Source organism: Tyto alba, unplaced genomic scaffold (genome assembly GCF_018691265.1).
Source record: "Tyto alba isolate M040663 unplaced genomic scaffold, T.alba_DEE_v4.0 Super-Scaffold_3, whole genome shotgun sequence".
In the NCBI taxonomy this organism is placed as follows: Eukaryota; Metazoa; Chordata; class Aves; order Strigiformes; family Tytonidae; genus Tyto; species Tyto alba.
The window spans coordinates 14,197,914-14,214,076 of NW_024881304.1; the positions used below are offsets into that span (position 1 = coordinate 14,197,914).

The 16,163-nt window shown below is 37.4% G+C and overlaps 1 protein-coding gene across 6 annotated transcripts; it reads right to left on the reverse strand.

Annotated features, from left to right (window-relative positions):
* Positions 1-207: 207 nt before the first annotated feature.
* Positions 208-15,733, reverse strand: UBA3 (ubiquitin like modifier activating enzyme 3). 6 transcript variants are annotated; one of them, XM_042799342.1, is made up of 18 exons: positions 15,672-15,733; positions 15,494-15,535; positions 12,555-12,675; positions 11,497-11,577; positions 8,465-8,547; positions 7,829-7,909; positions 7,147-7,190; positions 6,931-6,995; positions 5,866-6,021; positions 5,643-5,745; positions 5,027-5,140; positions 3,503-3,556; positions 2,994-3,030; positions 2,833-2,914; positions 1,809-1,909; positions 1,611-1,674; positions 1,446-1,500; positions 208-978 (listed from the first exon to the last, which is right to left on the reverse strand). In XM_042799342.1, the coding sequence occupies exons 1-18, from the start codon at positions 15,689-15,691 to the stop codon at positions 890-892; spliced, it is 1,392 nt and encodes a 463-aa protein (XP_042655276.1). In that variant the 5' UTR covers positions 15,692-15,733; the 3' UTR covers positions 208-889. The 6 variants fall into 6 exon arrangements, with proteins under 6 accessions (XP_042655276.1, XP_042655278.1, XP_042655279.1 ...); XM_042799344.1 differs by having other exon boundaries at positions 15,661-15,722; XM_042799345.1 differs by having other exon boundaries at positions 15,682-15,700.
* Between the last annotated feature and the right edge of the window lie 430 nt (positions 15,734-16,163).

Here is a 16,163-nt window from a genome sequence, read left to right on the forward strand (position 1 = left end):
CCCCCCACTTCAGTTCAAGTGTAATTCTGGCATACGGCAAGTTAAAACACAGCTCATACGCATCCAGTAAAACGAGAGAATTCACATTGAGGTATCCAGCACTACCCACTGCAAGGTCTTTGACTAAAGAAGCCAAACGATGGCCTAGATTTTTTCATCAAGGTTATAAACACTCTTGACCATCCACTGATAAGCCACAAACTAAGGTGTCTTTATGATTGTTTATTAATAAATACCTGAACAGCACCAATGATACTTGAACAATACTGTGCACAGTGGCTGCCTGGGGACTGCGAGTGGGGGTGTCTGTATTTTCATGTACAGCTGATCATTCTGTCCGGTTGTGTTTGCTTATAAACAAAGTAATCTTCTCCATACTTAACACTTTTCATAAAATCGATCAAACCAATAGGAAAAAAGAGGAAAATGCTTATTTTAATCTACTGCCCTCTTTTGCGTTTAAGGTGACTCAGCAATTGTATGGGAGTGCTACAATTTAAAACCAGATGACTGTGGTTCTTTCTAAAGGGTCTTCTTTTTGCTTACATGTGTGCACTCATGTTGAAAACAAGACTTTTGGACACCTTAAAGTTTTCATGTGTCTGAAAGTATATTAGCATCAACATTTTGACAACAAATACTGCAAAAAAAAAGTGTATTCCTATACATCAGTTCTGTACATTAATAAGCGTTTATACAAATATAATCCACCAAATATTGGCTTCTACGTACAATTCTGAAATATGGTGATTCATTTGTATTACCTAACCTTCAACAATGCTAGTACTAACATCAACATTTTAGCTGCTTTAACACCCACAGAGTACATTTGTTTTACAAGGTGAGTACAGATGTCTCCCACTGTATATGCAGTTTACTTATGAATAAATTAAGTCGTAAAGTGAAGCTTGAACAACATAGTCTGTGGTGTGGTAACATCAGCAACTGCAAGTTCCTGGCCATCCACAAGCCCCAGTTCTGAAACAGAAAGAAAAGCGTAAGTACAACAAACCCATGTGGTTTGTCTTTTTAAAAAAAAAAAAAAAAAAAAAAAATTATGAGTGTGATTCCCACAAACCATAAATACAGTGAAATAAAGCTGCAAACAGCTCAGTAGCTAAACTAATACTCAACTAATTCAACCAAGAAACTAACAGACTTTGTCAAGAAATATATAAAACACCACTGAAGTATGTTTAATTTATATCATCAGCTTGCTTTGTCACAATGTTTTTCTCTGCATCTGCCCAGACTTCACATTTGAGCAACTCAAAGCTCATCCCTGTGCAACCTGAGAAAGGTATATTACACATAAAAGGATAATGAAGTACATTCTACAGCACAGTGAAAAATAAAGCTAAACATGCCATACAGAGGGATGAAACTGATTGACTTCCTGTCTAGAGCAGTATCTTGAAAATCTACATGTGACAACTGCATGATACCTTTTAGTGTCTTGGAAAGATTTGGTCTTGTTCGTTCTTCAATTGAAGCTACTGTCTGAAAAAAAAAAAAAAAAAAAAAAAGACCAAAACATTTCCTTTCAAATTCAGGAAAGTAAATTTAAATAAATAAAGATTTTTAAGGACAATTATGTATGTTCAGATTACCTGTAAATAAAGTGTTTTATTTCCTCCATACATAGTTGCTGTGATTGCAGGAGATTTCATTTGCCTAAATATAAAACATTAAAAAAAAAAAAAAAAAAAACAAACAGACAATTGAGTAAAAATACATTCAGAAATTACCTTTTTGAAACACTAAACTATCAAAAATTATGAACTAAGTCAGAATAGTTGCACACTTACAATGAAGCATTATTTGTCAAGTAATCCAGGACTTCCTGCAATTTAGCTGATGGGGAAATCTCTATGTTTTGGGGTAGCTGGCTGCAGGCTGGACAGTTCTCCTACAACAAAGTATCACAAGAATGCACATTACGATAAGTACGATTTTTAAAATGCTGCTAATAGGAACTCAGAACTATTTGTATGTCTGTGGGGTTTTTTAATGTTTTAGCTCTAGGAATATTAATACTGTTGTAAATAATAATGACAAAACCCAATTCCTCGATAAGTCTGTCACTGTTTGACTGGCTTCCAGCAGCAACTAAGTATTTACGAAGTACAAATTTAATCTAACATAAAATTTGATACTAGAGACTTTCAAATCACTTGTTGTCATAACCTCTTTTGGAGATTTGATTATAAGTCTTCTTAAGATTGCGTATCTTATTTTGTAAACCACATTTCCTGTCTTACTGGGGAAATCTTCAGCATTCACTTTTTTGAAAGTCAAGTATTCATCTTCAGGTAGCAGAACAGAAACAGTTGAGATACCAATGTTGTACCAACAGACACCACAGAAATAGCTGTCTGAAGAACCTTCCTATACCAGAAGCTATTTTTCCACATATTAAGGAACTCTGGCTAAACAGACAAAAATTAAATATGCCATTACCTATGCTATGCAATAGTTTTTGGTAAACTGATGGGTAGAAGAAAAGGTTTAATTACCAGGACATCAAATAAAACATCTGTTGATCTGAAGATAAACAGCCCTGCTACTCTACAGGGACAGACAGCCACTGCCATCACTACTAGACCCCAAATTCACAGAAGTTTTGAAAAAAAATTCCTACATGCTAAAAACAATACTATGGAGAAGTAGCAGACTAATAGCATTGTAGTTTCTGCTTTTAAAACTTCAGAAATATTATTAATCAGTGCTAGGGGCCAAAAAAATCAATATTGGGTTTCAGAAATACACACAAACTGCATAAATTAAATAAAAATCAAGGAAACAACACTGCAAGCCTTTAATTGCACTAACCTTTCTTTCAGCTTCAAATGTGTATGTGTATAATCCATCCACATCATTAAACACCAAGTAGTTGTTAAGAGGAATGTATGCACTATAATGACAAATATGCTAGCGTTAATAAATGTCATTATGTTGGAAAACATGTATGTTATTAATAAGAAATTAAATACCTCGTGGCTATTTTAAAAACTTCAGTGGCGCAAACAGCTGGAATGAGAAAAAAAAATATATTCACTTTCTAGCTCTATCTCAGAACATGCAGACATCAGTGCACAGAGTTGTACTAAAGAAGTAGTAACAAAAAAAATACCAAGTATAATAATCTGTAAAGAGAAAAATAAACATCTGAAGGTAGCTGGTAGCTCTATGCATTAGCACCATTGATTATGTAAGTCCCTCGGGGACTAATCTGAGACTATGTTAAGCTTTTATACCATGTTTTCCAATTTTTTTTTTTTTCCTCGACTCTCAAATGCTTTTGCTCACTCCTACAGTCATACATGAGCTTAATATTTAGAGTCACATGCAGTTTCTCTATGGAAAACAGAAATAAGACTGTAAAAATAAATCAGACCCATTTAAAAATTACTATTATCCTCCCCGAGTTCTGGATTCCAAACCACTGCCTTACAAAACTAAAGTTTGTAAAGCAGAAGTGAAATGAGTTCTTTTAGCATACCTGCAATTACTGCATTTGTAGAAGCTACTGCTGGAATAATTCGTTTAACCACCCCTGTAAAAACAAAACATGCAGCTTTGTCTTTTCCAAGAAACTGTATTGAGAGACAACTTTTACCCAGAATAATTACAGAAGGGTGTACCCAAATGTACTTTAAACAGTTTCCAGGAATTTCTGTAACAATAAAGTATAACGGCATGCTGCTCAAGTACTTTGGCATTTTTTTTATTTTAAGAATGGATCAAGCATGTTGAGAAAAAGAAGGTATTGCACAAAGAGAACTTGTGAACAAATTCTGAAAACAAGTATTCTGTATTTAGCACTGGAAATTAATTTAAAACACAATTCTATTCCTGCTTAACTGGAGAAATACATGAAGGAAAGATATCTGGGTTTGGCATTCTTTCTGCAAGAACAGGCTTGCCAAACTGTGTTGGCATCTTCATCCAATTCTTTTTATTGAGCCCATCCAGTCAAACAGCATAGTACATACACTGATATAAAGCAAGATTTCCTATGCATACAAGTCTGTACATCAGGAAGAAGGAGGTTCTCTCTTTTTTCAGGCCTGCCAAAAAGACAGCAAATTCCTAAGTGGTCTGAAGTTCCTCTGACTTCTCATTATTGACTTATATCCCCTCCTACTTGAGAAAACATGAACAAAACTTTTCTCTTTGCCTTCTTTCTGCTATGTACTTTATAATGACGCCATCCTCAAATGCTGAAAACTATGCAGCCATTTGCATGTACATAATTATGTTTCATAACTGGAGTTCACATTTATCTGTACCAAATACTACTAGAGAAGCCAGTATAAACTGCTGCAAAGAGAAAGACTATCTGCGATACACCAGGTGGAATGTGAGGAAGACACAGAAGGAATCAGTTTGCCCTTTTTCGATAGAAAAGCACACACTGAGGTTCAAGTGTGGCATTTCAAGCCCAGCATTTCAAATGCATTCTCAGCACTAGAAGTCAACAAACAGATAAAAGTCACCACAGATTCTGGAGATTCTGTATGACATTCTCCACTTCTTTTCTATTTGGTTAGCATTTAAAATGCTGATTAAATGAGTGGCAGCATTCTGCACTTGCATGTGAACAGAGGCATACACAGCAGTAAAGAACAGATGCTACAGTCTTAACGAACCTAAACTGGCATAAAGTGTTGCTATTGCTAAAAGAGGCAATCATGCTCTTTTGTTCATACTTTTTGACCCAGCAGAAGTGGTCATGGTGTAATGTAAACTATGGAGCTGCTCCAGGTTAAAAATAAAACGGCAAAAAGAATGTTCAGTTTTGTCCCAGATAAGTTCCTCTGATTCATCATGAATGCCTAAACATCTGACTCATCATAAAAATATTTGTGCTGGCACAGGAAACAAGCTGCTTGTTTCTGTTTTAAGATGTTAAAGGATAAAAGAACTATTTCTTCCTCAGCAGAGCTGCCAGCTTAGCCATAAATACAAAGACTGCCAATCCAACCTAATTGCAAATGCCACAAATTTAGTGAAATACCCTTACCTTGGGTGAGTCTGTATGTAACACCTTTAATATTAAACTGTGATGCTCTTTCTAAAGACTTCTGGTAAATCCACTGTATGTGTTCAGGGTCATCTCCATCCAATGCAATACCTTCTACAATAAAGGTAAGAATTTAGAGATAAGTTACAGTTATGAGAGCTCTTCAGAAATACAATGTTCTTTTTGTCTAAAGAAAATTCCTTTGTTTTAATTTGGGTTAAAACTAATAGCCCATCAAGCTATTAAAACTTGACACTTTAAATAATCAAAATACCTTTTCTACAAACATCCTAAATTCTAACACATTCTATATACAAACTACCTGAACTTCACATATTTATAGAACTGTTACAGGTTACATTATGAGTCAGGAAAGACATTGTGCAATATGAGAGACAGAGAAACACATGAACAAATATGGAACTGGAGAGCGAGTCCAAGAAGAGAAAATCCATCACCAGGTCAGAGGAGGCTTAGATGCAATACAACAATGAGCCACATAAGGTTAAAAGGTAGGATTCTTTTATTAAAAGTAGCTGTGTATACCTAACTCAAATTAGTTAAAAGGAAAAAAGGACAAAAAAGGAGTTCAGCACCAGTGCAATATAGCAATTACCTCCAAAAGGTTGCTCCTTTGGCCACTGCAATATCCTGACATACTCAATACAATGCTCTGGTAGTCTGGGCATAGATGCAATAGTACACATGGGAAAATTGACCTGGTGTAGGCAGGGGAAGAAAACCAGAAGAAAGCATGTAATATATTACATATAGCACTAGGAAAAGAAACAAGCAAATCAGAGGAATATAAAAAAAGGAGTATCTCTGGTTGAAATTACCTGTGGTGGATAAAGCTCAAGTGTGCATTCAACACATGCTGTCATACCAGGAATAATCACACGAACATTTCCTTTAAAACCTTCTGTCCCTCCATCTATTAAGGGTATGATAGAACTTGGATCCAGTACACCATCTTCATAATGTAAAAATGACATCTAGCGAATAAAGGTAGAGGGGGTTTGTTGGGTTTTGTTCGTTTTGTTTGTTGGTTTTTTTTTTTGTTGTTGTTTTGTTTGGGTTCTTTTTTTTTTTAGAAAAGTTGCAGGAAGAAAAAAAGTCCTAAAAATTTGAATCTTAAGAGCACACCACAAGATTGAATGTTTAATATATAGTTTATTTTAAGGGTACATAGTGGATAAAACACTACTTATTTGTCAGTGCACAGGACTTCATCTACTAACCTTCATGCTCCACCTCCTCCCTGCCTTGCTTTCCTCATAAATGCTATTATTTCTTTATAGTATACCAGAGCAAATGGTTGGTTGGTTTAGAGGATTTGGAGGTTTGATTCTTGGTTTGTTGTTTGTGTGTGGGTTGTTTTTTTTTTTAAAAAAAATATTGGTAAATACTCAGGATCATTACTTTATAAACAAATTGACAGTGATAAAACTACCTAGTTCAATGACCAGCTTTCTACTACTCTGTAGCAGCAGGTCTCAAAAAAAATGACATTTACAAGTTACAGCGCAATAATTAGTGTTTGGTGAATGAAAATAAATGTTCAGAATGGGAGCATCCAGAGAAGCTGTGCAACCTCCCTTCTCATGGTTTTCAAAAGCTGACTGCACAAGGCCACAAACAACATAATCTAACTTTGAAATTACCCCTGCAAGGCACTGCACAAATGTTGGCTAACACTCCTCAAGAAAAAGGCAGGTAAGAGAGCATGCATTTAATTCAGTTCACAAAAAGAAAAAAAAAAAGAAAACAGGAATAGCTACAGAAAGCTGTGAGTTTCAACAACCCTCATTTCATTTTAATGACACATTCTACACAAATCTGATCAATTTTAATTAACTATACTCAAAACAATAACCAGGTTTTTAAAAGGTTGAAGACTTTACCAGCATGCCATTAATCCATCTTCTTGCAATTATAGAGTCCAGCCCACAAACAATAATATGAAACTCTAGGGGGGAAAAAAACATTATTTGTAAATAAACTGTAGAAGGCTAAAATAATCAGCAGTCTAACTACCAAGAAAGGCAGCGAGCAGCAATAACTGCAATGTTCCCCTAAAGTGACAGTGGGTGTTTGGCAGGCAAACAAATACCACTTACGTCTATAGAAGCTTTCATCCATGTCTTGAATCTTTTTAAAATGTCTGAATGTAAGCCCAGTAAAGGAATATATTTATAAAGTAGTTAAGATGACTGTTTTCTATTTGCTAAACTAAAGGCAAAACATTATCTAATTTATTAGTGTCATTGTTATATGACAATTTTTTTAAAAAAAACTTAAGTGATTGACAGATTCAAAATTCCCACAGCTGCAGGTGTAGCATCTGACAAAACAAGCAAGGGGCACAATGTAACACACACACACAGGAGGAAACCCAGCAGGCAAACTACTTAGGAAGCTCAGAACACCTGGTCTCAAAGTCCTGTATCAGTAAGTGCTACTTTGTGTTTATAAACTAAGACCTCCTACCAGTACGCAAAACACACTGGTGATACACCTGTAATTCTAGTATCTCAGTGAAAATTACAATATTGCATTTGAATAAAGACTCAGTGGAAACACACAAAAGAGTTTCTTAAAGTTTAGCCTTCGTTCCTCATGCGTGTTTCCTGTATGCTAACATCACTGCGAAAGAATTCTCAATCAGTGGCTGAATTAATCTGTTCTTTACTGTATGAAACGAGAGGATGGCAGCAAAATACTTTAGATAGTTTTACCACCTACAGAGTTTTCTAGGTATTTTGAAGCCTTCGGGGCTACTACTTCTCTGTAAAAGGATACGCTACGACAGCACAGTTGGGAATGCGGCTGTTGAGGAATTCTGCTGCAACTTCTGCTTTTGGTCGCCCAACATCCTTCGGTCTGGGAAAAAAGCCAAGCAATTTCAAATGCATGATTTTAGTAGATTCAATCTTTCCAGACTCTATGCATTACACAAAACTGAATTAAGTGACTGTTACTGTAGGTCAGGTTATTGATATGGATAATATTAAAGCATCCTTGTAAAGCATCAGATATGAGAGCCCCAAAGTTATCGAAATATGTCCATGTAACCACAATTACCAGCACCAAAAGAAATGCAAGCATTTTCCATTTTGCTTGGGAGAAAAGGTTCCAGAAGAATTGATATCTCAATCTGTTTGCATTATTCTTTGGTGCCATCTTTTCCATGAGTCATTAGCTGTATTTGAGTGGTAAGGAATGTATGTTAATTTTCTTCATGCACAAACTATGACACCACGGATCTCAACACAAGGAATCACATGCAGCATTTATTCAATTATAAGTACTATTGTGACATGAAAGTTCAGTAATTTTTAATGACATCTCATTCAAGCGAAATAATGATCATATTCACATATTTTGGTTACATACTTTTAAAAACCACAAAAGTCAAATCATGAAAATATCACTTACCGAAATAGAAATTGTCGGTTAAGATTAGAAAGATCTATAGTATCCATGTCAATAACATGGATCTGTCTAAAGCCTGACAGTGCCTGTGAAAAAAGATAGTCAACCTCATTTAACAGGAAATTAATGCTTACAGTGCTCCAGAATTCATCCTACATGTCAAAACAGTAACTTTTGGAGGAAAAACATACTTGCTCTTTATTCCCTGTGCAGACAGGGATATGGTGGCTGTTTGTTAAAAGTATGTATTTTGTTGGGTTGCTCAAGCTGATACTTAGACAGATGGAATTAGTAACATTTCAATGGTCAAAGACAATGTTCTACTGAATGCAATATTGCTTTAGCATACCTAATCATAACACAGGGAAGCCAACAGTAGGCTGATCTATAAGGGGAATTTGCAGTATTCCCTCACAACTAGAGTAAATCAAAAGTGTTCACTGGGTAAAAAAATGCAGAAGAAGAAATACCATAAGCACTTCCTTGCTTGGCAGGAATAGAAAAACAAAAGTTTAATTCCTCTAAAATTTTAAGGTTTTGAACATTCACTATATTCACAGTTGGCATGAGTCTGATATGGACACCCTCAAATCACAGCTCAAAATAAGCCAGCATTCCTCACTGCATTCAATTCTGGAAGAGGATGTAAACACAAAAAGTCACCTCACTATCTAAGAACACGCGGAACCTCTGACAGAAGTTCTGCATGATCTCTCTTCGCATGCAGGCCATCAATAGATTCAGTAAATAACTTGAAAGTAAAATTGTCTTAAAACTGTATTGAAGGTCTGATCTGAAAATAATAAAATCTGTCACACACAAAAAAACAATGTGAATTGTGGTTATAAGGAAATACATGCTGTAAAACACTGGGTTTAGAGAAAGGAAATGTGTTGTGAAGTTCTGAAGTGACTCCAAAGAAAAATCTGAGTCCTGTACCCTACTTCTTCCTTTAAGACTCAATCTTGATATATATAAAGACTTCCAAACTTTTAATTTTACATTTTCTGAATAAACAGACCCATCCCACGGAAAATAAGTGTTGAAAATGCTGTATCTGGAAACTGATAAAACAAATGAACAACAGGACTAAAGTATCTCAAAATATAAATTAGTTTCTGTAAGAAAAGCAGCAAGAATTTCTGTATGTCTTATCAGATAGCCTTGGTGCTGACCAGTCATTTTGTTTCATTGATAAATGTTCAGCTTTTGTTCACAATATTATCAAAGCAGACTGGGAGAGCCTGCTGAAGCGTGAGCCTGGGCCATCACAAACATGCAGATTGGAGTATTTATTGAATTTATATTCATTGTCCCAAAGACACAAATACATGTGAACAGAATCTAGATTTACTTTTGAGCTTATCTTCCTGAAAATGATAAAAATAAATCATGACCTTAAAACCTTTCTGAGGAGATGGGAACTGAGCACATACAGCAGACTTGTGAAGTCCCTTATCCCATACAAATCCTCCCTCTCAACGAGCTATCAACAGATTGAATTTGCTATGTCCCAATAAACCCATAAAACAGTAGCTCTGGGCAAAGGTTAAACTCACCAGCACTAAATTCCCAAAGAAATAAAACTGCCTTGGAGCTGTCATAGTCTCTTAAGTAAAATCCTGCTTAAACACTGCAGTAACAAACCAGCAACCAGAACAAGACTATACAGAAGTGCTGAAACTGTAAAACCCCTACATTAATGGATCTGGAATGCCTGGCTTTAAATGAGGCTTGATATACTGCTATATCAAGCATCTCAAGCTTAGAGGTAATCTGTGGAAATTCTGAAATAACAGCACATAAATTCTATAGTAAAGTACACCAATGCATAAGTGTTAGTATAAATTAAGGAAAAAAGTTATTTTATACTAAGTTACTACATTAATCCACACATTCTTCATGAAATAAGTAAGGACATAAATTCTTCTTATTAAATAGAAGCATGGAAAAGTACAGTATTAGTCTAAACTATCAAACTCAAACAGGATGGTAACAGTGATACACTATGATAAATATAAGCATCTGTGAGGATAAAAACGACTTTAACAGGGTAGGATAATTAAAATAATACACATTTATTGGGAAAGTGTCTGATAGCACATGACCCCAGGACTGCATTTTAAACATTTAAAAATTGCTTTTCAGAACGCAGTGAGAGAATCCATTATAAATAACACTGTATCAAGAAAAGTACAGAATACTTTCCGGTAATCTGTACACCAGGGAAGTACTGTTGTATTTTTTCCCTGTTCTTACACTGTTATCTATTCCTCCTTAGCCATTTCCATACAGGATAGCGTGCATTGGTCTGACTCAGTAAAGCTGCCATTACATAAACTGAATTCAGCAAAACAGATGCAGCTCTGAGGGAGTGTTCAGGCTCTGCAGACAACCTCTAATTTACTGATCTTGAGGGACTGGAAAACCTGAGAGCCGCTACTCAAGGCAGCCAAATGGGTTTCACAGACGTGAAGGTCATCACAGACACAGTAAGTCTGGCTCTACTAATTTCACTATGAAAGAACGCAAATAATTCCAGCAATTCTAATCTCACTTTGAATTAATCCAAAAATGCAAAATAAACTGAAATTAAATTCAACTTTGACTGCTAATACTAAACTTAGTACAAAAACTCCTTATATCTTTATGATCGTGATTTGTTCTTAGTTTACTTCAATTCTCTAGATCTGGTAATTAGGGAAAATTATCAACATTAGACCATATCTAAGACTGCAAGTGAACTTTTGTGTACATTTCATAAACAGCACCATATTGTCCCTCATGACAAGCTTGAAGACAGACAAATAAATAGCATGCAACATATTAGACTACCACCTTTCAAGCTTATTAACAAAGTGCATTCTTTGAGTTTGTTGTCTGTCTCATCATTTATTTTATATATTTTGGTTAGAACTCTGAAATTTAGTAGCTATATAACATCAAAAATATCAAATTAGCAAAGTAGAAAATATCATTTCCTCAAGGGAAAAAAGAAGATTCTAAGAAGTAAAGGGTGAAAAATAAGTAATTACCAGGTTTTTCAGGAGTTCGCATCCTAATCCTCCTGCTCCAATAACTAGTACTTTACATGTGCTTAACAAAAACTCAAGACCCTGCAGAAAATATAAAACAATCAATTAATACACTAAATAGGAAAAAGTATAATTTGTCCTTTGCTTCATAACCCTTATAAATGTGTTACCACAAATTTTCAGTGCCTATTAAGTGTCACATAAAGCAACTTAGATCAATAAAACAAATTGTGCTTGCAGGAGTAATTACATATTGGACTTTAATCAGTTGTTGAGTTCAGGCAGTTCCTATATCACAACTTACAGAAAAGCAAGACCTTTGTTGGTATCACTATTCTCTTTATAATAATCTTGACCATGAAAAAAGCAAAGTCCCCCTTTATTATTATTTGGTTTAGGAGATAACGTTTTCTTCCTCCAAATATTTTACTGATACATAACACAAAATAAATCTAAACAAACAGACAACATTGCTGGCCAAAAATAATTTGAATTTGTAACTATATAACTGCCTTCTGCAAACTGTTCTACTACACCCCAGCCTCAAACTAGTAAATAATGTAACTGTACATTAAAAAGGCAATGGTAAAATACATTCAACTGCAGGCTCTGAAACAAAATGTACCAAAAAAAGCAAGCAGAAGAAATAATTAAAACAATTTAAATTTTACTTTTCTCTACTAAACATACTTCTCACTGAGTACTCAAATTAACCTTAATTCCTTCTTTATGTACAAGAAATTCCTCACTGTATCTAGTCACTTTAAAATGGAGAGACAAATGCTGCTACTTTTAATGTGGAACTCAAAAAACAGAACACAACTCATATGTTATATATTTATATATATGACAGCAAGCTCGTAGTTGTAATTTAGAAATACAAGCTTATAAAAAGAATACAATACGTTCTTCTAGAATCATAATGTTCAACTGATTAAAATATAAGCTTTTCATGCAGTTTTCGTATTCATACACTGCTGGTGGTCAAGTAATGACACTGTTTACATTAGTTTGCAACACACACTACAAATTTTTTATTTAAAGTAAGTGTTTCTCACTTGAGTGCCTGGCTCGAAATCAGGATGTGTGAATGGTCCAGATCGCTCGAGGAATTTCTTTACATGGTTCCAGCGACCTTCCCAGTCTCCAGTGTCCCCACACCCACCATCAACAGCCATTCTGCACAGAACACAGTAAATTCAGCTGCAAAATCATAGAGATAAAGCCACACCTCCAAAATGTTGGGTTTTTTCTTTATATATCTTAGAAATACCTAAATTATTTACCATTCATACAAATGCCTCTGCATATTCTTTATGCATATAAATTATGTGCATGGACATTTGCATAGGTGGGTTTTATTTGTGGAACTAGAAAGCAATACTACAAATATGCACAGAGGCGAAATAACCCAAGCATTTCAACAAATACCACTGAATTAGCTGTTACTAGTAAAAGTTGACCTGAAGAGAAAAAAGGGTCTAGCCTTTTTGCTTTATTTCCCTCATGTTTAAGGGACACAGAAAAAGTGGTTTTCCCTTTAGATTTTGAGGGTGATGTTTTCTTTCATCAGAGTCAAGTCTTGTATCCTTTTTTTGGCACTTAAGTTCATAAATCACATTCAGGATTATCAGTATGTAACTGCAGTTGTGAGGCACTGAATAAATAACACTAACATGCCCCAACACTTCCTCCTCCTAATCTTCATAGTAGTTTATTTAAACAACTGTTAAAAAAAATAACCTTGAATGCTCTTCACCCTCAATTATTACTATGTAATTTAGAACACCCCAATCTTTCAGTCATCTCCTGAGACTGTCTGTGGTAGCAGTCTCACTTGAAAAAAGGAATGTTCGCAGTTATCTTCTTTTAAATTTTCAGGACAGAATTTTACATCAAATACTCCACTACCTTTTTTCTGCTTTTGCAGGTCACTTTTAGTAGTACATAACTAAGTTTAAACTGTGAAGAGACTTACTGGAATAGTTCAAAATCAGCTCTCTGAAGTAACTTTCTAATGTAAGATCATCACCTACACAGAACAAGCCCTTCCTTAACAGAATACACTTCCCTTTTTAAACAGGAGTGCCACTCAATATGTATGAATGATTATGTTCTACGTTAACACAAAACTAAGCTTGTTATAAAAGAGCGTGCCAATCCCAAGTATGAAAGGTTATATCATCAGTGATAAGGAGCATTATTTGCTTCTTCTTGTGAAGCAATATGAAGAACTCTTGTATCAATAACTTTTGTTGGGTAATGTTTAGAATTTATTATTACTTCCTGATGACTCATCTCAAAAAGGAAAATATAGTGAAAACATATAGACAGTGGATGCCTTTATCCTCACAGAATGCAGAAGATGGACAACACAAGACATCTGTAGTAACTTTAACTTAGAGGCAATTAATTTTGCAAAAGACTTCCAGTAACAGAGAAAAACTTCACTGAAGTGCAATAATAAATACATCATAATTTGCCTATATTTTGATTGCAGATTGAATCCATTTCTGGTTAAATTGACTTTAGCTAAATTACCATATAAACAGTTAAATAAGATCTACAAAATTTATTCGCATTCATGAAGGTCTTTTGATTTGTGACTTGCACTTTTGCATCTCCTCTAGTTTTCACAATTTATATCAAAAATTAGTTTTTAGGAAAGTGTGAATAAATGTGACACTCCCTCCACTGAACTCTGGGCTCATCTACTGGATACCAGTTTTCAGGATGCGTATTAAGCACTCACGCAAATAAAATGGTTCAATAAACATCATAGTAATTGCTTCTATGGACTACATTGTAACTTTTAACTTTTCCAGAAACAAGTGCAGAACCTATGTGTGGTGACATTAAGAATTTTTTTTTAATCCTTTTATACAGTCCATATAAACAACCATCAGACAGCAGTACTCCTTTTCTAGTTAGATGTGTATTTTCCTTTATAAGGGATAAAATGGTAAGATCTAGTTTCACTTTTGTGATTATACTACAGTTTGTTTTCTACAGGATTGGACTTTGTGGAGATCTGAAAAGCATCGTCAATAACTCAAGCTGAGATTTTATGTTTAACTTCAGAGACAGCTTTTTTAAGTGTTTTTTAAGTGTTGCTACAGCATTACCAGGTATCTATATTATAAGAGTTTAACAAAATTCTTATTTAATCAAATTAGTTCTATTTTTTGTTTAAAATATCAGAGCACCACAGCCTTTTTGTTGTGTTAGGCCCAGACTTTTCCCTGCCACCTTCACATCTCCAAAGCATGCTTCTGAGGGACTTGGCATGCACCCCCCCAATCCAACATGCCCAAGGAACGTTGTGACCCTCACCCCAAAACACACACGCGCAGCCTGTGAGTCCGCTGCTCAGGCAGGCAGGTCTGCTTCGTGATCTTTGGGAGGAGGGCCACAAGCAGATGGAAGGGAATAGTTAGGGGATGGAAGCAGATGAGGTTAAAGATTTCTGAGCGTTAGTTTTCAAGGCCGTTAAGATGGATGCATAGAATGTAAGGTTTTAATAAGCAGAAGCAACTGTTCTGCAGCCTGAATTTTTAATTTTCAGCCAAAGTTTAGTCACCTGCTTCTAGGCTAGAGGCCCTCCCCAGCACCCTGACCGGCCACACAGCTCTTCCCGCTCCTGTCACAAAGCTCTCCAGCACACCAGCCTTTACTCATGCCAAGCTCCAAGCCCGCAAACCCCCCATCCCCACGCCGGGTGAGCCCCTTGGTCCTCTCCCCAGAAGACGCCTCTTCCCCAGTCCTCGCTGTTCAAGCACCCTTTCGCCTTCCCCCTCCTCGCACTGACACCCCCCCCCCCCCGCCTCCCTCCCCCCGGGCCGCGCACCCGCGGCCGCCAGCCCCTCTCCCGCGGGCCCCGCAGCCTCCTCCCAGCCCGCACCTTCCCCGCGGGGCTGCGGCTCGCCCTGACCTACCAGCCGCCCCTCAGCAAGCGCTGCCTGCCCCGGAGCCCGCTCACCCGCAGCCCCGCACTAACCCATCCGCCAGCAGCTCCTCTAGCCTCCTTCTTTTCTTCTCCCTAAAAGAGAGAGAATAAAAGAAGGGTCAGTATCGCGCTACAGAGACCGGGGAGGAGGGAGAGGGGACCCCGGGGCCCACCCGTCCCCGGGAAGCGAGGGAAGGGGCAGCCGAGCACACACATACAGCGCACTTACGGTTCCTCACCATCCGCCATATTTCCCTCTGCTTCCCACAATGCCCCGCTGTATGGGCGGGGCATTGCCAGTTGCGGGCCTATAGAGTTAGAGAAGGAGGGGAAGGGCGGGGGGGGGGTAAAGCGCCCGCTCGGGGCGCTGATCTCCATGGCAACAAGCCCCCCGAACCCCTTTTTCTCCCCCCCGCCCCGAGCCCTGAAGCAGAAGCCGGGGAGCCCCCAGTGACTGTGGCCGGCGGAGGGGCCCTTGCGCCTCCTCCCTCCCTCGCCGTGGGCAGCCGAGGGCTCCCCCCGCGGCTCCCCGGGAGCCCCGGGGCCAGAGCCGGGGGGCGATCGTGGCGCTTTGAAGCGCCCCGGGATGCACGGAGCCCAAACGCGGAGGTGGGATTAGCCTCCGTCTGTCCGCTGCCCGCCACCCGAGCTGCGTGTTCAAGTGGTTTTTGTCTTACCAGGGCAGGGGCCGGCCTGGCCGTGCCCACGGGCTGCCCTGCAA